At 47.2% G+C, this 25568-nt stretch overlaps 1 protein-coding gene across 1 annotated transcript; it reads left to right on the top strand.

The window, feature by feature from the left end:
• Nucleotides 1–8580: 8580 nt before the first annotated feature.
• LOC109740276 (dicarboxylate transporter 2.1, chloroplastic) lies at nt 8581–25213 on the top strand. The gene is made up of 4 exons (XM_020299311.4): nt 8581–9542; nt 14583–14896; nt 23965–24413; nt 24781–25213. Exons 1-4 carry the CDS (start codon nt 8751–8753, stop codon nt 24894–24896), a joined length of 1671 nt encoding a protein of 556 aa, XP_020154900.1. The 5' UTR covers nt 8581–8750; the 3' UTR covers nt 24897–25213.
• The last annotated feature ends 355 nt before the right edge of the window (nt 25214–25568 follow it).

Here is a 25568-nt window from a genome sequence, read left to right as displayed (position 1 = left end):
GTCATTCGAGGACATCCATTTGTTGCTTTGATTGTTTGGCTCTTCTTATTTTGCCAAATGGATGGACAAGAATGCCTAAGAACTTGCTCTAGCTATCTATGCTTTTCTCGTCTCAAACTCTATTCATGCTACATCACAAAGTTTGATCAAGTCATATTCGCCATAGACTTAAACTTCCAAAACCTCTCTGTGCATTTCGGTCTGACCGATTCATCCTTTTCGGTCATACCGAGTTCACTGACTTGATCTAGGTTTTCAATCTCGGTGCAACCGATTAAAACTGTTCGGTCACACTGAGTTGCAGTAACCGCTTGCGATTCTGCATCTCGGTGCCACCGAGTTGTTCCACTCGGTCACACCGACAAGGTCAGGAGATATATACCGATGGGTCAAATTTTGGAAATTTCTCCGAAACCTTTTCGCCCGCCCGTGTCCTGCTCTGCCGACTCGGGTCTCCGGATCATCTTCTTGTCGCCAGCGACCTCCCGCCGCTGGTCTCCGCCGCCGTCAACGGAAATCTTCACCACCGTTGCCGCCGTAGCGAGATCATCGCCAAGTTAGGGTATGAGTTTGATCCTTTGTGCAATCTTTACCTCCGATTCTTAGCACAAAGTCAATGCCATGATTCTTACCATGTATGGGATCATCCTATCCAGCAAAAACTTCCTTTAGATTAGTTTTGATTTAAAAAATTTAGGGTTAGGTTTCCGCCGAACTCATCTCGGACCTACCGAGTTGTGGAAATCGGTCTCACCGATTTGGCTTAGGCCATTGCACTTGTAACTTTTGGTCTGACCGAAACTTGCAAATCGGTGTGACCGAGTTCAACTCTCAGTGAAACCCTAGCAATCTTGGAGTCACCGAACTGTGTCTCGGTCTGACCAATTTCACTAGTTTAGACTCCAAAGTTGCTTCAGTGTCACCGAGTTTAACAAATCGGTAGCTCCGAAATGCTTTTTATGGACAACTAAACTAAGTTTTTGACTCAATTGTTTTGCAAAATCTCTGCACTTTGTGATGCTCATCCACTCTATCTCATCTATAACTATTCACAGGGCCAGCTTTCAGTTTGCAGTGTCAAACATGTCAGATCAAAGTGATAGCCAGAACAAGTCTGAGGAGCAGGTAAATCTGAGTGAGGGCACTAGTCCCTCTGGCAGTTATGATGAAGGCAGCAGAAGTACTCCTAGCAACCTGCCTAAGGCTGCTACTAGGCAGAGGAGAAAGAGAAATTCTGATTCAGAGGATGAAGACTATGTTGCTGCTAAGGAGGAGGTGAGCTCCAAGAAGAAGGTTGTCAAGAAGGAATTTGGCACAACTGCTTTAACAAAGCCTGGTCTAAACAAGAAGGCTCCTGCAAAGAGAGTGCCCATGTCAAAGGCCAGAGCCTCCACTCTTGAAACCTCCAAATCAACTGTTGGAGAGGCTGCTGGTGAGGGAAAGAAAAAGAAGGAAAGAAAGAGAGGGAGATGGTGCAATAAAGTAGATCCCATGGCAAAATTTGGGAAGCACTCATCTAATGAGGAAGAAGAGGAAGAAGAGGATGCTGCACCAGCACCTAAAGCACAAAAGCTGATGGGGATGCCATCAAGTCTGGGGCTGCTCCTTCAAAGCCCAAGACTGCCCCCAAAGCTACTGCTCCAGCCACCAAAACTGCACCATAGAGAAGTACAAGAAATATACCAGCTGCTGAGAAGAACAAGGCCCAGTGCCTGAAATAGAAGAAGAAGACGATGAAGCCCAAGTGCTCAGAAAGTTAAAGCCAAAGATCCCTGATCATGATGACAATCATCCAGTGGCAGAAAACATGAAAATCAGAAAGGATGCAGGTCTCAGATCGTGGAGACAATCAGACCCTTATGCTGTAAGGAGAGGACTGCCGTGGACTATAGATTTCACACCAAGGAGTAGCAGGACTTCTATGAGACAATTCTTTTGGATGAGAAGCCCATAGTGTGTCACATGAAGTGGGTAGACTGGAAATACATCGACAACAATGAAGACCATTTCCCAGGAGTGCATGAAAGTTTCAGACTCAATGGAGTAGACACTTTTGTGGGTCAGAAACTGAGCAAGTGGAATGATGAGCTCATTATGCAATTCTATTCTACAACTCGTTTCTATCCAGATGGAAGGATTGTATGGATGTCTGAAGGTACAAGGTACCAATCAACAGTTGCTGAGTGGGCCAAGCTGATCAATGCCCCTGCAGAGCTTGAGGATGACATAGATGTCTATGCCAAGAGAAAGAAAGATCACAACTCAATGGCCAACATGTACAAGGAGATACCTGGCAAGGCCTTGGAGACACACAAGCTCGGCTCTATATATTATTTGTTGTCTGGACTGGCCACTATTAACACCATCTTGAGGCACACCTTGTTGCCCAAATCAGGAGATCACAGGATGATCAGAGGCCACTCCATCAATTTGCTTCAGTTGTTTGATGTGCCCCAGAAATTCAAGGTGATGAGTTTGATTGTTGAGACAATGAAGAGGACAACTGCAAACCAGAAGAGATCATGTGGGTATGCTCCACACATCCAGATACTCATCAACTCCAAGATGGGCACAGGCACATACTTGTTGGATAAAGAACACCTCCCCTTGAGGCCTGACTTTGAGGGCAACTCAGTTGTCATGGATGCTGAAGATCCTACATCAGTAGAGGCTCAAGAGAAGAGGGAGAAAGCAAAAGCTGAGAAGGCAGCCAAGATGCCAAGTGCTGAAGAGGCTTCACAAGTTTTTCTCAAGTCAAAACAAGATCAACTTGGATATCTTATTCAAGCCACTTTGAGGACTGAGAAAGGATTGGCCAACCCGACTCAGAATCAAGAGAGTCTTGAGAGGATCATTGAAACAAAAATTTATGATCTTGACTTGAAGGTGACAGAAATGCAAACAACTGTTGAGTAGCTCCAGAAAGAAGCTGAAGAGAGGAAAGGGAAAGCTACCACTGAAGCTTTTCAGAGAGTGCCCAGGGCACAGAGATCTGCAGCAGTGCCTATGACAGACACAAGAGCTACAACTTCTGCACCTGCAGCCACAACTTCAGTTGTTCCTCCGGTTGCAACTCCACCAGCTCCAACAACCTCAACAGATGCATTCGTCCTAGGAGTCCTCTCCACGCCACCTCCCGAAGATCAAGCCTAGAGAGCCGCATAGCACTATGCATTTTCAAGCTTTTTGGTAACTTGTTGCCAAAGGGGGAGAAAGTGTATAGATCATAGGCTTCGAGAGAGAGAGATTTGCTTCTTTTTGCTACCTCTTTTGCTACTTGTTTGATACTTATTTGTTTGCTTGCCTGGATGATACTTTATGTGTGTGTGAGATACTTGTATGATCATGTGTTTGATCATATCATACTTTAATGCTTGTGCTTGGATGATGATATTATTTATCTCTCATGTATGATCATTCACTTTGCCTTGGTGATGAGTGCATATTTTCTTATTCTATCATTTTGAGCGCTCCACCAAGATGTATGTGACATGGAAGAGTAACCCATGATCCTAACCGATTGTGCATTTGCATTCAAAAGCAAATTTTAAATAATGCACAAATTTAGGGGGAGCTCTTGCTTATCACATACTTCTCAAAGCGACGATATATTTCATTCTTATTATCATTTGTCGAAGCTTTGATCTATATGTTGTCATCAATTACCAAAAAGGGGGAGATTGAAAGTGCAACTAATCCCTGGGTGCTTTTGGTAATTCTTAACAACATATAGCTCATTGAACTAATACTCTTTCAAGATGATCATTTCAGAAAGTTCATTGATTGGCATGGCATAGACTAGAGATGTGGACCCCTCAAAATGCTAAGGACACATATTGGCTCAAGCTCAAGACTCTACATTTTCATTTTAGTGATCCAAGATAACATTGAGTCCATAGGAAAAGCCAATACTATTAAAAGGGGATGAGGTGTTGCTTAATGGCTTGCTTGCTCGAAATGCTTAGTGATATGCTCCAAAAGCCCTCAACCACTTTCTCATATCCACATATGTCCCAAACCAAAAGTCAAACTCGGTCCACCGATTTGATCTAGCCGGCGCCACCGAGTTCATTAGACATAGCCATAGCCAAAAAACCTAACCAGTTCGGTCTCACCGATAGGGATCTCGGTCTCACCGAGATGGGATTGCAAACTCTCTATTTCCCTTCGTAACATTTCGGTCTAACCGAGATGAGCGGTCGGTCCCACCGAGTTCGCAATGCAAACTCTCTTTTTCCTTTTCGTAACGTTTCGGTCTCACCGAAATGAGCGATTGGTCCCACCGAGTTTGCCTGACCAACTCTCTGTTTGCCTATTACAGAAATCGGTCTCACCGAGTTCATGTGATCGGTCTCACCGAGATTACGTTATGCCCTAACCCTAATGAAATCGGTCCCACCGAGTTGACATGTCGGTCCCACCGAAAATCCTAACGTTCACATTTTGAACTAAATCGGCCGACCGAGTTTGAGTATTCGGTCCCACCGAGTTTGGTAAATTGTGTGTAACGGCTAGATTTTGTGTGGAGGCTATATATACCCCTCCACCCTTCCTCCATTCGCGGAGAGAGCTATCAGAACGTGCCTACACTTCCAGCATTCATTTTTGGAGAGAGAACCACCTACTCATGTGTTGAGACCAAGATATTCCAATCCAACCACAAGAATCTTGATCTCTAGCCTTCCTCAAGTTGCTTTCCACTCAAATCATCTTTCCACCAAATCCAAATCTGTGAGAGAGAGCTGAGTGTTGGGGAGACTATCATTTGAAGCACAAGATCAAGGAGTTCATCATCAACAACCATCTATTACCTTTTGGAGAGTGGTGTCTCCTAGATTGGTTAGGTGTCACTTGGGAGCCTCCGTCAAGATTGTGGAGTTGAACCAAGGAGTTTGTAAGGGCAAGTAGATCGCCTACTTCGTGAAGATCTACCCAAGTGAGGCAAGTCCTTCGTGGGCGATGGCCATGGTGGGATAGACAAGGTTGCCTCTTCGTGGACCCTTCGTGGGTGGAGCCCTCCGTGGACTCGCGCAGTCGTTACCCTTCGTGGGTTGAAGTCTCAATCAATGTGGATGTACGATAGCACCACCTATCGGAACCACGCCAAAAATCTCCGTGTCTACATTGCGTTTGCTCCCTCCAAACTCCTTCCCTTTACCTTCACATGCAATGATTTACATTCTGCTGCTATACTCTTAGATTTGCATGTGTAGGTTGATTGCTTGACTTGTGATAAGTTGCTAAAATCTGCCAAGACTTAAAATTGGGAAAAGGCTGGATTTTTATTTGGTCAAGTAGTCTAATCACCCCCTCTAGACATACTTTCGATCCTACGGCGACTCCGAAACGTTCAACTCGGTGACACCAATATGGAAACCTAGATCAATCTCAGTGATTTCGGTTTGACCGAGTTTGAGTGGATTGGTCCAATCGAAATGCATAAAGAAGGTTTTGGATTTCAGTCCATCTCAGATCGGTGGCTCCGAGTGCGCCTCACCTAGGGTGTCGGAAAAGGCCCCAGGATGGGATCTCACGGGGAACTGAGGCTTGCAGCGGCGAAAAAGTATTTTGGTAGACGCTTCTGTTGGTTTGGGAATATTTGGGAATTTATAGCGCAAGAATTAGGGTTGGAGGACTCCTGGGAGCCCACAAGCTAGGGAGGCGCGCCCCCCTAGGGCGCGGCCTCAGGGCTTGTGGGTCCCTCGGGACTCTTCTGGCCCCCTCTCCAAGCTCCATGGATGTCTTCTGGTCCAAGAAAAATCATCATAAAGTTTTATTCCGTTTGGACTCCGTTTGATATTCCTTTTTTGTAAAACTCAAAACAAGGAAAAAACAGGAACTGGCACTGGGCTCTAAGTTAATAAGTCAGTCCCAAAAATAATATAAAATAACATATTAATGCATATAAAACATCCAAAATAGATAATATAATAGCATGAAACAATAAAAAATTATAGATATATTGGAGACGTGTCATTTTGCCTGATTCTCCGCCATCAACGGTGACTCAAGGAGCGTGGTTAACGAGGCGACCATCTCAGAAAGGACTTGAGCCGGCGGCTTGACCGGGCCAGAAGCGTTTGGATCAGTCACCGCAATGCAGGTTCCATCCACGGTGCCTGCAGCGGTGGAGTTAAGAGCCGGAGCAGTGCCCGCCATGTAGGCGACAGTCCAACGAGGCGGCTCAGGGCCAACCGGAGCCAGTTCATCATTAGAGCAGCCCCCGAGCCACCCGTCATACAGTGGGAGGATTGACTCCGTATCTCCAACCGACGACTCGCCATCAGAGTAGACCAGGGTGTCGCCGCCCGACGCTGAGTTGTCCGCGAGATCGACCCCCTGGGTGAAGCCAACGAAGACATGGTTTCGGCCGGCTTAAGCCCTGGTGGGTTGTGTGCGCCGAGCCGGCTCGACGATGTCGGTGCATATGTCCGGCTCGGGTCCTGACTCGCCGATCTCGCCGATGAAGACGTGGATCTCATCGAAGGGGACCCGGTACCCGTACTCGATTGAGTCGGCCTCGGGGCCCCAGCCTGAGTCGTCGATGTAGAGCTTGCCGTAGCGACTTTTGGTCATGTGGCCGATCGTGTATCCCTCGATCCCCGGGAGAGCTCCCTCGAAGAACTCAACACCACCGAGCGATAACCCCACGGTGGGCGCCAACTATCGTGGTTTTGTCACGGCAGATGTCCTCGTGAAAGGACTTAGTCGTGAGGCCATCGCCGCTAAGTAGTAGCTTGAACAGGGTTGATCGGAATCGAGAGACAAGGGTTTACTCAGGTTCGGCCCCTCACGGTTGAGGTAAAAGCCTACTCCTGCTTGATTGCTATTGGTAATGATGATCTCGATTACAACTGTGCGACTTGACTAACCTAGTACTCGAGAGATTGTAACTTAGTCTTTCTGCCTCAGGGGCTCCCCTTTATACATAGGTGGAGGCCGTGGGCTTACAACAGAGTCCGGCTCATACTCCGATCCGTGCTCTAGTATGTTTCGTATGTTTTGTTTCCTAAGTAAGAAACGTCCTTTGGCGTCACGGCAAATACTGACGGCTTGCACTTCTGGGCCATGAGTCGGCCCATTTGGCGACCCACCTCCTGGGCCTTGAACTCGTGGTCATCTCAGCCCATCATCAAACCATACCTTTGCCAAGTCGCCAAAGAATGACCCAGCCCTAAACTGGCGGGTGATATCGCGGGGTTATATCCCCAACAGATGGTGTGTATCCTACGCGATCCCAGGCAGGCGACAGACTCTCTGGCAAGGTGGTCGTCGTCGTGCATTGTTGGCTTGCTCGCCTGCCTGTGCGCCTCGCGCTGGCCGTGCGAGTTGTAGCGTCGCGAAGCGAGTTGCACCATCGGCTGAGGTTGAGCTGTCTAACTAACCGGTGCTGAGGAGGAGCAGCAGCGCTAGCTTGGCTCGGCCGACCGATTTGGCTCGGTTGGACCATGTATAAGGTTTGAGTCTAAATCGCGTTGGAGCACGAGGGCGTCGTTGGCGCCTCCACAATAACATCGTCGCGAGCATCTCCGCGTCGCGAGGAAGAGGGCCGCCACTGGTCCTGGTCTTCTAGAGATGAACCGAGGCCGGCGTCGTTGTGTCGCGTGCTGGAGGACTTTCTGCGCCGCACATCGTCTCAATCAAGAAGCTTGGACATGGTCACATGGCCGAGGACCAAGCCGAGTGCGAGCATGGGCGGTTGTGTGTTGGTGGCGGGGTGGTCCATGCTGTATCTCAGGCCGAGGGGGTCTCGCCAAGCATGCGCCGGCTAATGGCCATGGCAATATATGTGTTGCCTATGAGCATCGCCGCACCATTGTTGGCTGCACGCTGGAGGGTCGACAGGCGTCGTGTCGCTGCTGGCCGGGGAGAGCCTCGCCTTGGATGATGTCGTTCTTACGGCGCGCTGCGGGTGAAGGATGGTGCCTCAGGCGCTGCCACTCTGCGAGGATGCGGGCCGAGCGGCCGCGCCATGACTGGTGAGCTGATCGTTGCCCCGTTCGTCACTAGTGCCGCCGCGTGATATGAGCGAGAGAGAAGGCTCAGGCGCGGTCCACCACACAAGGTTCGCGGGCGTAGTCGGCATGCCTCCCCACCATGTCATCCTTACAAGCGGACCCTATTTGTTAGTTAGGCTTTCAAAAAAGGGTTCAAACTAGAGTTAGTCTGATTTTTGCGGCCTACCCTAAGCTTGGTCCTGATATGCTAAAAAATTAATGAAAACCCAGCCACAAATGTGGTAATTGCATGCAATTAACTCTCATCCACAAAACAGAACAAAAAAGCGCAAAATGCACTGAGAGCATGGTTAATAATACAGGCAACTGCTGGCTATAAAATGTTGCTAGATCATCTATAGCCAATACATATAGTCACTCATACAATAAGGTTAGCTACAAGATTAGTACTTTTTCTTATCTTCTTTCTATCTCTTTCCTCACATTTATTGCATTTGCCTTGGAGCACGCATATAACTAAGCTTTTGCATGAGAGCCCACTCCTCTTATTTTTTTCATGTCTCTCTTCTTCATATAGATAAAATTATTATGTAAGCAGACTATAAACCCACTATTGTACTCGCTCTAAGATGCTGACACGGGCCAGTGTCTACACTGTACAGAACCCTAACGGATTATGCTTTCCCGTATAGACCAATCTCACCCGTAGCTCTCCGAAGGCCGCAGCCACCAGTATCCGACCCCCGCTTCCTCCGCTCGGCCGCTCGCGCCGCCGTGCACAGCCGCGTGCCAATGGAGCGCCTACACCTCGCGGTGTCCCACCGCCCGGCTCTCCCCCTCCCCACTCCTCACAACCACCTACGCCGCCGCCATCTCCAGCTGCAGCCCTCCACTAGTTCTCTCTCCCTCTGCCGCCCCATCTCCCCTCACATCTCCCTCGCCCCTCGCCGCCACCTCCATCCTCTCCTGGCCTCCGCGTCCGCCACCCAAGCTTCAAGCCCCAACACTGAGCCCGCACCGGCGCCGGCCCCCGCCGCGGCCTCGGCCGGCGCGAAGCTGCTCCCCCTCATCGCCTCCATCGCGGTCGGTCTCGCAGTGCGATTCCTGGCGCCGCGGCCCCCCGAGGTGACTCCGCAGGCGTGGCAGCTCCTCTCCATCTTTCTCTCCACCATCGCAGGGCTCGTCCTCGGCCCGCTCCCCGTCGGCGCGTGGGCATTCCTCGGCCTCACTGCTACCGTGGCCACGGGTACGCTCCCCTTCACCGCGGCGTTCGGGGCGTTCACCAACGAGGTCATCTGGCTCATCGTCATCTCCTTCTTCTTTGCACGGGGGTTCGTCAAGACCGGCCTCGGCGACCGCGTTGCCACCTACTTCGTCAAGTGGTTGGGTGGAAGCACTCTGGGCCTATCCTACGGTCTCACCATCAGTGAGGCATGCATCGCGCCGGCCATGCCCAGCACCACGGCGAGGGCTGGAGGGGTGTTCCTTCCCATTGTCAAGTCGCTGTCGCTATCGGCCGGCAGCAAGCCGAATGATCCATCAGCGAAGAAACTGGGTGCCTACCTTGTGCAGTCTCAGCTGCAGGTACACTACAATTTACTGATGCACATGCCAAAAGGCTGCGCTTTTTATTTACGAATTTAAGATATTACTGATGAATCATTGTAATCTTGGAGGTGCATTTTGCCCAGATGGTCATCAATTTTTCCCGAGATCGCTGAGTCCGTGATATGCGCTCATAGCTAGGATCATGTTCTGTTTCTCATATCCTGATAGAATACGTAATTACCATTTTATCTCTATACTACATTGCTTATGGGGGTGCTCAGAATGAGGTTTTCAATTACAGTTGCGTCACATGGGTTGTCCATATGCTGACAAGCAAGTAGGATGGATCTTAGTAATAATTATTATACTCCTAAGATTATAATTTCTTATGTGAAAATTTCTGTCTTGCTATTATTAATCAAGAGTTCTGTTTGCTTCCTCATTGCATCCAGAAGCATGCGTTCTGGATCATTCTTATACTTGAAAGCACCTTCACTCTGAAACTATTGGAAAATATGTGGCATTTGTATCACAAGATCTGGTTTGCATGGCATTTTTTAGTATGCTAGCTACCTGCGTTAAACGCCGTGTCAGGGGCAGAACTTGATACTTGTAGGCTGTACTAGTGTCGTTTGAATGGGTTAAGTTACACGGTCTACAGATAGTTGTGATCATGGAGTCTATATATTTTTACTATTAATTAAGGGTTCTTCATAATTACTGGAATTTGACTCTGTTATGTGGGCTAGCTCATCAAATGATGGAGTCTTATCCCTTAGAGTCCTGGTTGATTAAGCAAGTTTGTTAGGACTTAGGAAATAGTCCAATCAGTTTAGATCGTATTAGAGTTTGAATATACGTACCGGCTTGTCGGTCAACTCTTGTCTACTGTATAAAAGGGCCGACCCTGCAAATAAAGCAAGCAAAGAAAAATAGTGTTGCTACTTTCATCTACTTTTCAATAATTAGGGTTATGTCATCAGTAGATTATTCCAGTTTGGTACCTGAGCCATCTACGATGGTGGGCAAAGAAATCGAGATCGAGGCTGTGGAGCAGATGAAGAGCATCATGAAGCAATTGGAGGTCTTCACGCGCCAACGAGCAGAGGACAAGACGCTCCTTGCCGGGCTAGTGACGGCCCTCGAGCAACGGCTGCAGCCTTGCCCGCGGCACTAGATCCCACGGCTGCAGCGGCCATCCATTACGCTACCTCCCTGTCCCAGGCCCTCCTCCCCGGCGACAATGTGCCCCTAGTGCTCCCCCTCGCCAACCCTTCTCGAGCGGGGAATCACTGATTGCCCACCCCAACCACCCCTCGCTTTCCTTCCATCAACCGGCTGCTTGCTGTCGCAACACAACCCTGTGCTAAGTCCTGCTAACCACCACCAGCAACCATTCCCCTTTTACCACCTCTAGCCATCTCCTTACTCGCCAGCTGCCTCCTAACATCAATTTGGGCCACTTCGCACCCCCACCTTACAGCTCAAATCCTACCCCAAATCCCGCCCCAATTTTGTCGCCCACCTACTAACAACAGCTCTACCATCACCAGGCGCAGATCTCTGCCGCCTTGACCGCCTCCAGCCACCAACTGATTCCTTACACCAGTATGGCCGTGCCCCCTTCCACAACCCATCTATGGATCCACCCTGCCCATCACCTCCCTCGCCCCTGCCTATCCATTACCTTGGCTTAGGTTTAGGTTCCGGCATGCTCCGCTTCCACAAGCTCGACTTCCCAACATATGCTGTCTCGCTTGATCCTCTTGGTTGCCTCAATAGGTCCGAGCAGTTTTTTCATGGACAACACATGAACTAATGATGCCCAGTTCTGGTACTTACAACTCGAGCACAATTTCAACAGTTGACCATGGGAGCAGTTCAATGAGGCTTGCCACGTTCAGTTTGGGCCATCACGTCGAGCAAATCCCTTGGGTGAGTTGGCACGTTTCCATTCACTTCCTTGGTCACTGACTACACCAACAGGTTTCTAGCGCTCAAGTGCCGCAACAATGAGCCATTAACACCGTCCCAACAACAGTACCTGTACACAGTAGGCTTGCCTGATGGTCTTCGCTTTGACATCGAGCTTCAACGACCATCTGACGTCCACACCGCCATTTCCTTCACCAAGGCCTATGAGCAGTGGCATTTCCTCGCAACATCACTACACTAGCCTTCTGAGCGGCCCCTCCGACCCTCCCGCGATCAACGCAACTCCAATACCGTCACTTCCAACACCACTAGCAGCTGTTCTATCGTCGACCACTCCAGTGAACGCCGCCATGGCAAGTTTGGCGCCTCACCCCAACTGAGTTGGTAGAACCTCGTCGTTGGGCCTTTGCACAACATTGTCGACCACTCCAGTGAACGCTGCCATGGCAAGTTTGGTGCCTCACCCCAACTGACTTGGTAGCACAACGAGATTTATGTTCGGTGGTCATCATTGTGCGTGGCTCTTCTTCATCGAGGCTGATGACTACGACCAAGATAGCTCCACAACTAGTAGTACCCAAGGTTCCTTGAAGAAAGGGAGAGATGATATGTGGACCAGCCCATCAAACATGGAGTCTTGCTCTTATCCCTTAACCAGAGTCCTGATTGATTAAGCAAGTTTGTTAGAAAGAGTCCAGTTAGTTTAGAGATCGTATTAGAGTTTGAATAGATTTACCAGCTTGTTGATCAAGTCTTATGTACTATATATGTTGCTTAATGAAAAACCACATAAGGTGTTTTTTTGTCGATCAAGTCTTGTCTGCTATATATTCGATCCGAAGTTTGAATAATCTTGGTAGATATTTGTCGTTGGTCGAGTCGACGTGGCACAATGCTAGCAAGCATCGCATTCATCAACCTTAAAAACGGGCATACACATCGGTTGTGCAACCGGTCGACGTATACTGGAGAGGTGTTTTTTTTTTGGGTTTGGCCATGCCTCCTGATCGAGTGAAGCTTAATCTCGTTGAGGGGTGGACCCCCCGAGTACCGTTACGATACCCGGCCCCGTGTTGTAGGCTGAATCCTCGACACGTGGTAAGCTTTCTTCATGATGTTTCCGTCCAAGCCTGGGCTCGGAGGGAAATTCACTTGGTCCGATTGCCTAAGCGGTCGTCTCAAAAGGAAGCCAAGGTCTTGCCTGTTGTGAGAGCTCTCTTATTCCAAATGAGAGATTTACAAATGATCCATGTGGTGCCTTTTATAGGCTCAAGGCCTCGTACAAATGACCACCACTACCCCTGGTGGGGAGGGAAAGCATGGGCAAAAGAGTCTATTGTAGAAAAAACTAAATGCCCCTACGAACATAAAGAAGAGGAAGGTTATTTCAATCTTCTTTGGTCCATGAGGGATGTGCATGAGTGGGGTTAATGGGCTTCGTACTTTAATGGGTCTCTTTATCATTAGGTTGCCATTTGACTTGGCATTTAACCTTTCTTTTTGTGTCTTTGATCTTCAATATTTCTTGGTGCTCTGGCTTATACAACATGGAGAACCAGGAACCTTCTGATTGATAGCTGATATTTTTATTTACAACAATATAAAGGGGCTCGGCCCCTCTCAACAAAGCAGAGAAGAATATTATCGTCTGGTTTTATCTACTTTTCAATAATTAGGGTCATGTCAGTAATAGATTCTTCCAGACTGCGCCAGAAAGCTGCTTTGATTTGCATTGGGCATGGTAGTTCAACATCAACTTTGGAGTATTATATTGGATATTCAGTCTAAAAGTCCATCACTAAGGGTGCAATTTTAGATATTTGATGTTTATACACAAGGTTGCGCTGTAGAGCTCATCTGAGTAGACGACACCATCAAATTAATAAACTGGCACTGGTGCTGAAAAAGTCTGCAAGTGTTTTGTATAAGCGTGTTGTTGGGTATGTGAAGCAGCACAAGGTTGTGGAGGAACAACTCCACTTTGCTGGTTGCTGCTACACAGTGTGCAACACAAGTGTTGAAGGAACTACTTCAATGTGCTGCGTAGATATCGCTCTAGAGGCCAAATAGGCCAATGTGGCAGCAGGAGTTTAGTCCAAAACTCCTTGAGCACAAGATCTACTCCAAGATCTTAGATAAGAATACCAAGTTCTATTATAGGTAGTGGGGGTACATAGCCTTGTCACAAGTTAAGAGATGAGGACCTCTATTTATAGGACTTTGGGAAGTCTTCACATCCCAAATTCTACTTATAGCTAGAACATTCTAGACAACATCACTTAAGATACAATGTTCCATTTATACCTAGAAGACTCTAGAAAACAGTAGCTAGGTTAAGAAAAGAAAAGAAAATACTGGAGGGGACAGATGTGCGTGGAAGCTAGCTATCCATTTGCCAGAATCATGAGTTGGTTGCGAGATCTTATGAGTTTCAGCTCTAGCCTACCCCAACTTGTTTGGGACTAAAGGCTTTGTTGTTGTTGTTGTGAAGTTTGTCTTCTTTTATTTTCCTCTATTGTTCCTCATCATTCTCCCCTGGTTGTTTGTGAGCGCTTCTTCTGGGTGGTAGAGAGTCAAGTCCGCAACATTGTATGCCCATCTCGCCTGGAAGATCAATCACATAAGCATTATCATTTATCTTCCTCATAATAGGGAAGGGCCTATACCTTCGCTACCTAAGCTTCCCTTTAATAATGAAGGTCTTGAAGTGTGGTTTTGTAATGTCCGCTGCTCTTTGTGTGATCTGGAGCTGTTTCTGGGTATGTGCGTAGAGGATCTGGTGCGATCCTATGCATAGTGGAATACTGAGACTAAATCATCAAAATAATGATAATATGGTACTACATTGGGAAGGATGGTGTATTCTTGTAACGTCTTACGTTGGAAGGATAAGATATGCTTTAGTATGTCGATGTTTGGTGGAGAAACCTGAGTTTCAAAGTAAACCATGGGCAACAAACAATCCTTCTTTAAGTTTGGAAGTTCTGGTGCTGTTTCTCTGTGATATACTCCCAGAATTTCTGATGTGTTGCTTCTAGAGTGGTTGCATGTATAATTTCTCTCTGTTCCACTTCTTAACCATTTAGCTTGAATTTTAAAACTACCAATAACAGTGTCGTGTTGGTTTCTGCTGCTTGACAGGCATCTGGCAACTCCAGTGCTCTCTTTCTGACCGCTGCTGCGCAGAATCTCTTGTGTTTGAAGTTAGCGGAGGAGGCTGGTGTCAAAATTGCAAGCCCGTGGATATCATGGTTCAAGGTTGCAAGTTTGCCTGCCATCATTTCGCTTTTAGCAACACCTTATTTGCTATACAAAATATTCCCTCCAGAAATAAAGGACACTCCTGAAGCCCCTGCATTAGCTGCTCAAAAACTAAAGAAAATGGGCCCAGTGACAAAAAATGAATGGGTCATGGTTGCTACAATGATTCTTGCAGTCTCACTCTGGATTTTTGGGTAAGATTTATGTCTTTTTGACTTCTCTGCACTGAGTTTACCTACTAGCAATATACTTCGGATTTATGATTGATTTACAAGAGATAAATGCACCATTAGTCACACAGCTCATGTGATATGTGTAGTCTAAGAATGTTTTAATTTTAAAGTGGCCACAAGACTTATAGTTTATGAGCAAACATGTGACATGCAAATTAAACCCCTCTCCCCCTCACGCTCCCAGCCACGAGGCTGATGAGGCTGTATTTTTTTTAAAGTAACTATGATGACAGCTTTAGTGTGGTTTAGTGCAAATTAAACCCCTCTCTCTTCCACGAGGTTGATGAGACTGCGAAACCGACTTATGGCACGACGCACTTAAAAAAGGGACTTCGACTGAAGTTGTCAATCGATGACATCATCGCAGTTTCCTCCACCTATTGGTGTAGCCGTGTCGTGTGCGTTGAGAACATAATGTCAGCATTCTGATCCGATAGTAACTATCGGGGGTCTACGAGTGGTAGATTGGAATGGCGACACACAAGAGACAACGATCTACTCAGGTTCTTGCCCTCCGTGAAGCCGCAATACTCTACTCCTGCTGCTGAGATGTATTGCTTAGTGTGCAGGCTGGATATCGGAGACATCTCAGCTAGGGTTGTACAAGGGGCGCCACGGTGGCTGCAGAGGTGGGAGCTGAAGGGTTAGGTGAGGAACCATAGATCTCGCTAGTGGTGTGTAGAATGATCTGAGATGAATCTCTTGTCTCTCGAGAGGCCTATAACTTTCCTTATATATGTGGTCAGGTTAGGGTTACATTGCTCGGGTCGGTTTACAAGTTGGTGGGGGCTACTGGGTCACACCGGACCCTGGCTTGTTGGGTGAGCTGGTTGGTTGACTTGTCCATCGAGATGATGAGGCATCCCATCTAGGAGCTGGACGTAGTCGCCAGTCCGGCCATGCTAGGGTCGCTGGGCTGGCTTTCGGCCTTGCTGACTATACCCTGGTGCCGTCCGTATCCTCGTCACAACCCCTTCGACACCGCGGAGAAGGAGGTCTGTGACGCCTCTGAGCTCATCGGCCGGGTCCTCTTCGTCCACCTCGCCGCCCATGGTGCAATGGGGAAGGGAAGGGCTATGCCTTCGTCGAGTACGACGATGACTCCGAGCGTGTTCCACGACCTGCATGCCCCCCCTGCGTAGCTGTGGGTCAGCCCCCAGGACCTCTTCCATGACTTCTGCAGACCATCACCGCTGCGTTCGTCACTGCCACACATGCCTTCCATTGGCACCGTCTGTGCTCACATCCGGTGACAATCCGGCCACCTCCACTCATGTGGATGCCATGGGCAAACTGGCGTGCGTGTCCTCGTAGCTCACGGACGCGTCCAACGCCGCCATGGGCTGCTCCATGGCCCTGCCTAGCGCCGAGCATGGACAGTAGGTCCATAAACGAACCGAACTCGAGCGAGTACACCCAGGCTCGGCTCGAGCTCGATTTCCATCACAAGCCAAAAGGTTAGCTCGAGCTCGGGTCGTGAGCTTAGGCATGAGGTTGAGCTCTACTAGCTGAAGGCTTTACAAGCTTGCAGAACTCTTTATTTTTTATATTTAACTAATTCAACCAGCACATCTGTTAGACGGCACAAATTAGAGTATACTGGCCAAGATGACAACAACACAAGCCTCTATTTATTGCTGGAGCTCTGCCGTGCTCCGTATCAACAACCGATGTGGTATGAACTGGAGTGCTCCAACGCACATGCATTAACGATGAGTTACTAGGCTGCAAAAGGCTTCTTTGCCTCAGGAGTGAAGTCCCGTGAGGTGCCCAGACTTGTGCATATCAAGTAGTAGTGGCAGGGGTATGATAACATTGGGCCTACAGTTATTTGCTGAAAGAGCTGGAACGTTGAGCATGCTCGTTCTACCGAGCCTTTGCGAACCGTTCAAGCTTGAGCTCGCCAGGTTCGTGAGCTTCACATCAGGCTTGAGCTCAGCTTGTTTAGCTCTCGAGCCAAGCTCGAATCCAGCCTGGAACGAATCAAACTCGAACAACATGACGAGCCTAAGCTTTTTTTACAACCCTAACGGCCAGCCCCTGAACCCCAGTGCCGTGGGCGGCGTCGCGCTGTGCTGTCGGACAAGAGGGCATGCGGCGGCGAGCATGAGCGCCACCGAGCCATGGCTAGGAGCGTGAGGGGAAGAGGGAGGTTTAAGTTGCACATTAAACCACTGTAAAGATATTATCAGGGTTTATTTTGTAAAAAGACGGCCTCATCAGCATGCCATGTCAGCTGCGGTTACTCTGCAAAAGGGTATGTGATCTGTTTGCTCATAAACAAATGCGACCGCTATTTAACAATCTAATAGTTCTGTGACTAAAGTACTCATCCTGCGTAAGCAATATGACTAATGGTGCATTTGTCTCCATTTATATCTACTTGTTATCTGCAGTGTTGCTTGCAGTTTCACGAACTGCATATCTTGCTGCTTCTCTCATTACGTTACACCTTTTATTGTGAAAGCAGACACACATACACATCACATGATTACAAGTACTTTTATGGTTGCTCTGCTGACTTTGTAGTTGTGTCCAGTTGTCGAAACTAAGAGGGACCTAACTGGAATTAGGTACTATTAAATTAAGATACCGGGGATGACTGTCTAGCTCACGATCGGTGGTGCTGACGAGTTGCCCCTGGATGACGTCTCCAGTTATAACGAACTATCACCATTAGACTCCAATAGATGATGTAAAATAGGGCACCAGATTGTGGTTCGAGTAAAATTTACATCACCTAAAAGTGCTATTTTACATCACCAAAAACCTCCAACTCCGATAGATGATGTAAAATAGGGCTCCAATAGGTGATGTAAAATAGAGCAGCCGCACAACAGCCGCTCCACAATTTCATACATGTGTGAACCAAATCATTTCAAATCAATCCTAAACCTAAACCGGCATTGAAAGTACCTCTCTAAAAAAACTGGTTTAGGAGTAAAATAGTTGCCCATCAATCTTGCGTGAGCCTCTAGCTGTTCTCTTCGTGTGCTCACGGCCAAACACGGAACCGCCATGCTTCGGCCTCTTCTTGTGCATCATCACGAGCAAAGCAATCACGAGCGAAATAGTGTCCTCTTCGTCGGCCAAATCATATTCCTCATTCGATGAGGAATCATCCCAAACAGAGGAGTCACATGAGCTCATCTACAATACGGAAATCTCCATGAAAGTACTTCTTTCGTGCACGTTAAAAAACCATGACAGGTTTAGGATATTTTTATCTTATGCAATATTTGTCGAACACCTTGTGCATGAGGAGGACGAAACTGGGGGGCTGCTCGTCGGAGCAAAGATGGTAGCTGTGCCGGCGACGAGACGCTCACTAAGGCCTCTTCTACGCCTCGTTGACGCGTGCCGGTTGGGGGCTGCCCGTGATTTTGGTGACGTGGTGCCGGCGGCGCCGACCAAAATCATGGCGGTTGCGCGACTGCCCGCGGTAGCTCCGGTGGCCAGAAGTCCTATTCCGGACAACGGCCATGAGCTGCGAGAGCCATCACGGGAGTCGGCGCTCTGGCCAACAGCCGAATCGGCCAAAACATGGCGCGGCGGCAGGACCTTCAGCGGCTGGATGGGGTCGCAGCGAACTCAGGGGAGGATGGACGAGCGGCGGCCGCAGCCTTCCCTTGCAAAATCGCCGGCAGCGGTGGTCGGGTGGATGAGCGGGCGGCAGGATCGACGTAGGAATGTTCCACGCGGCAGTTGGGCTACGCCTGCGACTGCACACGTTTTGCTCGAGCGACACAAGTTATGCAAATTTGCATCACTTGGTGGCCTATTTTACACCACGCCCTATCCCTCTAGTAAAATAATTGCTGGAGCACCGTTTTGCCCCTGGTGGTTCTAAAATATGTTATTTTTTCATCTACATCATCTATTGGAGATGCTCTGATGGTATAGAAATTTGTTCCCTCCAGAATTTTCTGCTGAAGTTTCCTTTATCAGTCTGACGTAAAGTTCAACGGGTTTAAAACAAATTCCATTGTCTTGAAAAAGGTATGCGTCGTTTTGTTTTCAACTACAGAAGTCATCCATTTTTGTTGGTTGCACCTAACTGACATTTGTACCCAAACAAATATTTGCTCCCCTCGTACAACAACTATGAACCCTTTAGTCCCAAACAAATTGGGGTAGGCTAGAGCTGAAACCCATAAAATCGCACAACCAACTCATGGTTCTGGCACATGGATAGCTAGCTTCCATGCATCCCTGTACATGGCTAGTTCTTTGTCGATACTTCAGTCCTTCAGATCCCTCTTTACGGACTCCTCCCGTGTCAAGTTCGGTCTACCCCGACCTCTCCTGACATTATCATCATGCCGTCCGCTATGCATAGGAGCTTCTAGAGGCCTGCGCTGAATATACCCAAACCATCTTTGACGATATTGGACAAACTTCTCTTCAATCGGTGCTACCCCAATCCCATATAACATCATTCTATACCCGATCCTTTCCCGTGTGGCCACGCATCCATCTCAACATGCGCATCTCCGCTACACCTAACTGTTGAACATGTCATCGCCTTTTAGTCAGCCAACACTCGGCGCTATACAACATTGCATGTCAAATCACCGTCCAATAGAACCTGCCTTTTAGCTTTTGTGGCACTCTCTCGTCATAGAGAACACCAGAAGCTTAGCGCCACTTCATCCACCCGGCTTTGATTCGATTCGATTGTTCACATCTTCATCCATCCTTGTGCATCATTGACCCCAAATATCGAAAGGTGTCCTTTTGAGGTACCACCTGCCCATCAAGGCTAAGCTTCTCCTCCTCGTGCCTAGTAGTACTAAGCCTGCCCATCAAGGCTAAGCTTCTCCTCCTCGTGCCTAGTAGTACTGAAACCGCACCTCATGTACTCGGTTTTAGTTCTACTCAGCCCAAAACCTTCTGATTCCAAGGTTTGTCTCTATAGCTCTAATTTTCTATTAACCCCCGTCCGACTATCATTGACTAGCACCACATCATCCTCAAAGAGCATACACCATGGGATATCTTCTTGTATATCCCTTGTGACCTCATCCATCACGAAAGCAAAAAAATAAGGGCTCAAAGCTACCTGGTGCAGTCCTATTTTAATCGAAAGTTCATCAGTGTCGCCATCACTTGTTCGAACACTTTCATAGCATTGTTGTACATGTCCTTGATGAGGGTAATGTACTTTGTTGGGACTTTGTGTTTCTCTAAGGCACACCACATGACATTCCGCGACATCTTATCGTAGGCCTTCTCCAAGTCAATGAACATCATATGCATGCTCTTCTTTTGCTCCCCGTATCTCTCCATAAGTTGTCGTACCAAGAAAATGGCTTCCATAGTGGACCTCCCACGCATGAAACCAAACTGATTTTTGGTCACGCTTGTCATTCTTCTTAAGCGGTGCTCAATGACTCTCCCATAGCTTCATTGTATGGCTCATTAGCTTAATTCCATGGATTTAGTACAATTTTGAACATTCCCCTTTTCTTGAAGATTGGTACTAATATACTCCGCCTCCATTATTCTGGCACCTTGTTTGCCTGAAAAATGAGGTTGAAAAGCTTAGTTAGCCATACTATCGCTATGTCTCCGAGGCCTCTCCACTCCTCAATGGGGAGACAACCAGGGCCCATCACCTTGCCTCCTTTCATTCTTTTTAAAGCCTCCTTGACCTCAGACTCCTGCATTCGCCGCACAAAACGCTTGTTGTTATCATCAAAGAAGTCGTCTAGTTCAATGCTAGAGCTCCCATTCTCTCCATTGAACAACTTGTCGAAGTACTCCTGCCAACAACAACAACAACAAAGCCTTTAGTCCCAAACAAGTTGGGGTAGGCTAGAGGTGAAACCTGATCTCGCGACCAACTCATGGCTCTGGCACATGGATAGCAAGTTTCCACGCACCCCTGTCCATAGCTAGTTCTTTGGTTATACTCCAATCCTTCAGGTCTCTCTTAACGGACTCCTCCCATGTCAAATTCGGTCTACCCCGACCTCTCTTGACATTCTCCGCACGCTTTAGCTGTCCGCTATGCACTGGAGCTTTTGGAGGCCTTCACTGAATATGCCCAAACCATCTCAGACGATGTTGGACAAGCTTCTCTTCAATTGGTGCTACCCCAACTCTATCTCGTATATCATCATTCCGGACTCGATTGGTGGCCACACATCCAAGCAACTCTATCTCAGACGATGTTGGACAAGCTTCTCTTCAATTGGTGGCCACACATCCATCTCAACATACGCATCTCCGCCACACCTAACTGTTGAACATGTCGCCTTTTAGTCGGCCAACACTCAGCGCCATACAACATTGCGGGTCGAACCGCCGTCCTGTAGAACTTGCCTTTTAGCTTTTGTGGCACTCTCTTATCACAGAGAATGCCAGAAGCTTGGCACCACTTCATCCATCCGGCTTTGATTCGATGGTTCACATCTTCATCAATACCCCATCCTTCTGCGGCATTGACCCCAAATATCGAAAGGTGTCCTTCTGAGGCACCACCTGCCCATCAAGGCTAACCTCCTCCTCCTCACACCTAGTAGTACTGAAACCGCACATCATGTACTCGGTTTTAGTTCTACTAAGCCTAAACCCTTTCGATTCCAAGGTTTGTCTCCATAACTCTAACTTCCTATTTACCCTTGTCCGACTATCGTCAACTAGTACCACATCATCCGCAAAGAGCATACACCATGGGATATCTCCTTGTATATCCCTTGTGACCTCATCCATCACCAAGGCAAAAAGATAAGGGCTCAAAGCTGACCCCTGATGCAGTCCTATCTTAATCGGGAAGTCATCAGTATCGACATCACTTGTTCGAACACTTGTCACAATATTATTGTACATGTCCTTGATGAGGGTAAAGTACTTTGCTGGGACTTTGTGTTTCCCCCTTGTTCTTGAAGATTGGTACTAATATACTTCGTCTCCATTCTTCTGGCATCTTGTTTGCCCGAAAAATGAGGTTGAAAAGCTTGGTTAGCCATACTATTGCTATGTCCCCGAGGCCTTTCCACACCTCAATGGGGATACAATCAAGGCCCATCGCCTTGCCTCCTTTCATCCTTTTTAAAGCCTCCTTGACCTCAGTCTTCTGGATTCGCCGCACAAAACGCATGCTGGTCTCATCAAAGGAGTCGTCCAGTTCAATGGTAGAACTCTCATTCTCCCCATTGAACAGCTTGTCGAAGTACTCCTGCCATCTATGCTTAATCTCCTCGTCCTTCACCAGGAGCTGATCTGCTCCGTCCTTGATGCGTTTGACTTGGTCAACATCCTTCGCCTTCCTCTCTCGGATCCTGGCCATCTTAGGGCCAGTTCTTTTGGTGGCTTTTTTGGGCTTCTAGAATAAGCTGCCCCCTACCCCAACCAAAATTTTCCTTTTGGAAGCCTACTAGTCAAGTCATAATTGGTAGGCTTCTAAAAAAAAAATTTGGTTGGCAGCTTATTCTAGAAGCCAGCAAAAGAACTGGCCCTTATAGATGTTTCTTTCGCCTTCCTTCGTGTCTAAGTGCTGGCAGAGCTCCTCATAGGTCCGGACCCCTTGCTTCACTCACAGCTCGCTTTGTGGCCTTCTTTGCCACCTTTTTTTTTGACTGGGAACTGTGAGGCAACAGCCCCACAGTATTTTATTAAAACTCAACCAACAAAAAACAAAAGGTCTGGTAAGTAAAAGTTAGACTACTTACCTATGGTCCTATGTACATAATTACATGCCGGGTTAAATAATTACAAGGAGCCATCTAGGGCAAAGAATTAATCCAATGCAACAACAAAGGCTTTAAACTAGGCTTGAATCTGTGGGATAGCAGGGTAATATCATGGATGAAATTCCTCCTCCATGCTGCAAAGGTATGCCTCTCATTTCTGAAGATTCTTCCATTCCTCAATAACCAGACATTCCAAGCAGCTAGATAAACAACCTCTTTGAAGAAAGGCTGGCCAAAGCTGTTCCTGGCAGCAATCAGGCACTCTGAAGGAGACAAACCAGCTAGCCACTGAATTTGCAAATAATTTCAGACCCTTGAGCTGAATTGACAGGTGAAGAATAGATGATCTCTGTCCTCATGGGCTTGAGCATGACATAAGGGGCAAGTGTTGTCCTCCTGAGGCGATCTCCAGTGCCTCCTGACCAGCAAATCTCTGGTGTTGAGCCTATCATTAAGCATTAACCACGCAAAAACCTTGATTTTCATTGTTGATCTACTTCCCCAAATCCATTTGGCCGGCATATCCGTAGGAAGGTGGGCATGCATCATTGCATAGTAGCTCTTGGCAGAAAATTTTCCTTTGCCTGGGATCCATGACCAAGAATCATTGATACTGTCATCAGTATTCATGTCAAGCAGGCCATTCTGTACAGTGATCATTTCCTCATTGCTTCTGGTGATAAGGGCAGGTGGAAGAGCTCAGACATATCAAGAGTGTTGAGAACATCTCTTACAGAGACCTTATCATCAATGGCAAAAGAGAAGAGCCTGGGAAACCTCTCCCTGAGAGGAACAGATGATCCCAAGAAATTCCAAGCATCAAACCAGGAAAGAACAGAGCCCCCCATGTTTATAGTAACCTCACAGTGTAGCCTGAAAGCTTCATTAAGTTTGATGATATCCCTCCACCAAAAGGAGCCACACAACACTGTTCCATGGGGTACAACTCCATCATAATAGGTGTTCCAAATGAGAGACACCCAAGGAATATCTGATTTGTTCGTAGTAGTAAATAAAACTGAAATCCTGTAAGTTTTACTTATGCCTTCATTGTTCGGAAATACTGTTATGTTCTTCCTGCGAACGGATTATGTGATTGTTTGCTTCCAAAATCTCGACTTGCGGTCACATTCTGTATGGCATGGAATTTTTGTAAATGTTTTCGTAAGACATGGTGACAACAAGATTAGACGTAGGAAACTAAAACAGCAACAGAAGTTCTTAGAAGTGCAACACCATGCCTGTTTTTACAAATAGACAGAAATGTGTAATTATTTGTTTATTATTCAAAATATAGTTTCATGTTGAACTGTTGTACACTTTGTTTTGCAGGGATGCTATTGGTGTGTCGAGTGTTGTTGCTGCAATGATTGGGCTTTCAATTCTTCTTCTACTTGGAGTGATGAACTGGGATGATTGCTTGAATGAAAAGTCTGCGTGGGACACTTTAGCTTGGTTTGCTATTCTAGTGGGAATGGCAGGGCAGCTCACTGACCTCGGGATTGTGTCATGGATGTCAAATTGTGTTGCAAAGGTTCTTCAGTCTTTCTCATTGAGTTGGCCTGCAGCATTTGGTGTTCTTCAGGCCTCCTATTTCTTTATTCACTATCTATTTGCAAGCCAAACTGCACATGTTGGAGCTCTATACTCGGCGTTTCTTGCCATGCACCTAGCAGCTGGTGTTCCTGCTATACTCTCAGCACTTGCTCTGACGTACAATTCAAATCTCTTTGGAGCACTAACACATTATAGCAGTGGGCAGTCTGCGGTTTACTATGGAGGTAATTTTACTTGAAATTCAAATTTATGCATGTTCACAAGCACTTGTGTGTTACATGCCCGTCAATTTACATGTCCAGTTTGGTGTTTTAATGTAAAAACACATCTAAACAAAACCATTTTCTGATATATGGGGTTGTTTGTACTGTTTCTTAAAAAAAAGAAGCAACGTTCCATTAAGTACGGGGAGTGTGTATAAACCACCTTCAAGATTGTTGCATAGAACAACACCATTCCAATGCCTCGTTCGGAAACCACGAGTCCATATACACAAACTGACATTTAAAGAAGTCCTTTTTAAAAATGTATTTAACTGTTAGATTTCTCATATCAGGGCTTTAACCAAATTCTTGTTATTTTGCACTGCAGCTGGGTATGTTGACCTCCCTGATGTATTCAAGCTGGGGTTTACAGCAGCAGCGATTAATGCTTTGATTTGGGGAGTAGTTGGTACATTTTGGTGGAAATTCTTGGGGCTTTATTGAGGATTTCTGCGGTGTAAGTTGATGGAAATTGTTCTTTACTGCACCAGAAACCTATGTGGCTCACCATTTGGAGTGAGCTCATCTTTCTTCGGAGGTACTTGGTGAAATGTATAATAAGAGAGGGATGTTCACCACTCAGAACTTTGAACATGCTACATTTGTAAAGACCCAGAAGGGTTCACATAGTTTTTAAGACTGCATTGTATCTCTAATTTGCAGAACTAAATGCAATGTAGGGATGAGTTTAGATCCGGAAGCTCTGTATTTTCTTACTTCATGTGGATATTGCGTATGCAATGACTTTTTTTGTGTGCCAACAATGGAGAGCTTCTGTCTTGATTAGTGGTGGCCGCATTTTGGAGCAGAGCGAGGAATGCCCTTGGAAGAGCTGCCCGCAGCTCCACATTGGCCGCATCAAAGAATTGGCACTACTCATTCAAAATAACTGGCACTGTAGCTGTGTGGGATGCTAGTTTTTTTTTAATGTTGGTAGGAGAGCTATCCAAATCCATTGATTAGAACGGCGTACTAAAGAAGGAATGCACCGCATAAGGCATTAAGTAAGGACAGTATAACTGGACCTAAACCGAGCTCTCACAGCGATTTAAGTTTTCGGCCGTACGTTTTTTCGATCTGGGACTTCCTGGCCGTCCGATTTTGTGGCTGTGGCGA

The sequence above is a fragment of the Aegilops tauschii genome, chromosome 7, assembly GCF_002575655.3.
Source record: "Aegilops tauschii subsp. strangulata cultivar AL8/78 chromosome 7, Aet v6.0, whole genome shotgun sequence".
NCBI classification, from domain to species: Eukaryota; Viridiplantae; Streptophyta; class Magnoliopsida; order Poales; family Poaceae; genus Aegilops; species Aegilops tauschii.
This window is presented reverse-complemented; position numbering and strand designations above follow the sequence as displayed.

Coding starts and splice junctions, on each gene's coding strand:
- LOC109740276 (XM_020299311.4), top strand. CDS start 8,751: ATGGAGCGCCTACACCTCGCGGTGTCCCACCGCCCGGCTCTCCCCCTC. Junction 14,897..23,964: donor GTCTCACTCTGGATTTTTGG/GTAAGATTTATG, acceptor TTTGTTTTGCAG/GGATGCTATTGGTGTGTCGA. Junction 24,414..24,780: donor GTCTGCGGTTTACTATGGAG/GTAATTTTACTT, acceptor TTTGCACTGCAG/CTGGGTATGTTGACCTCCCT.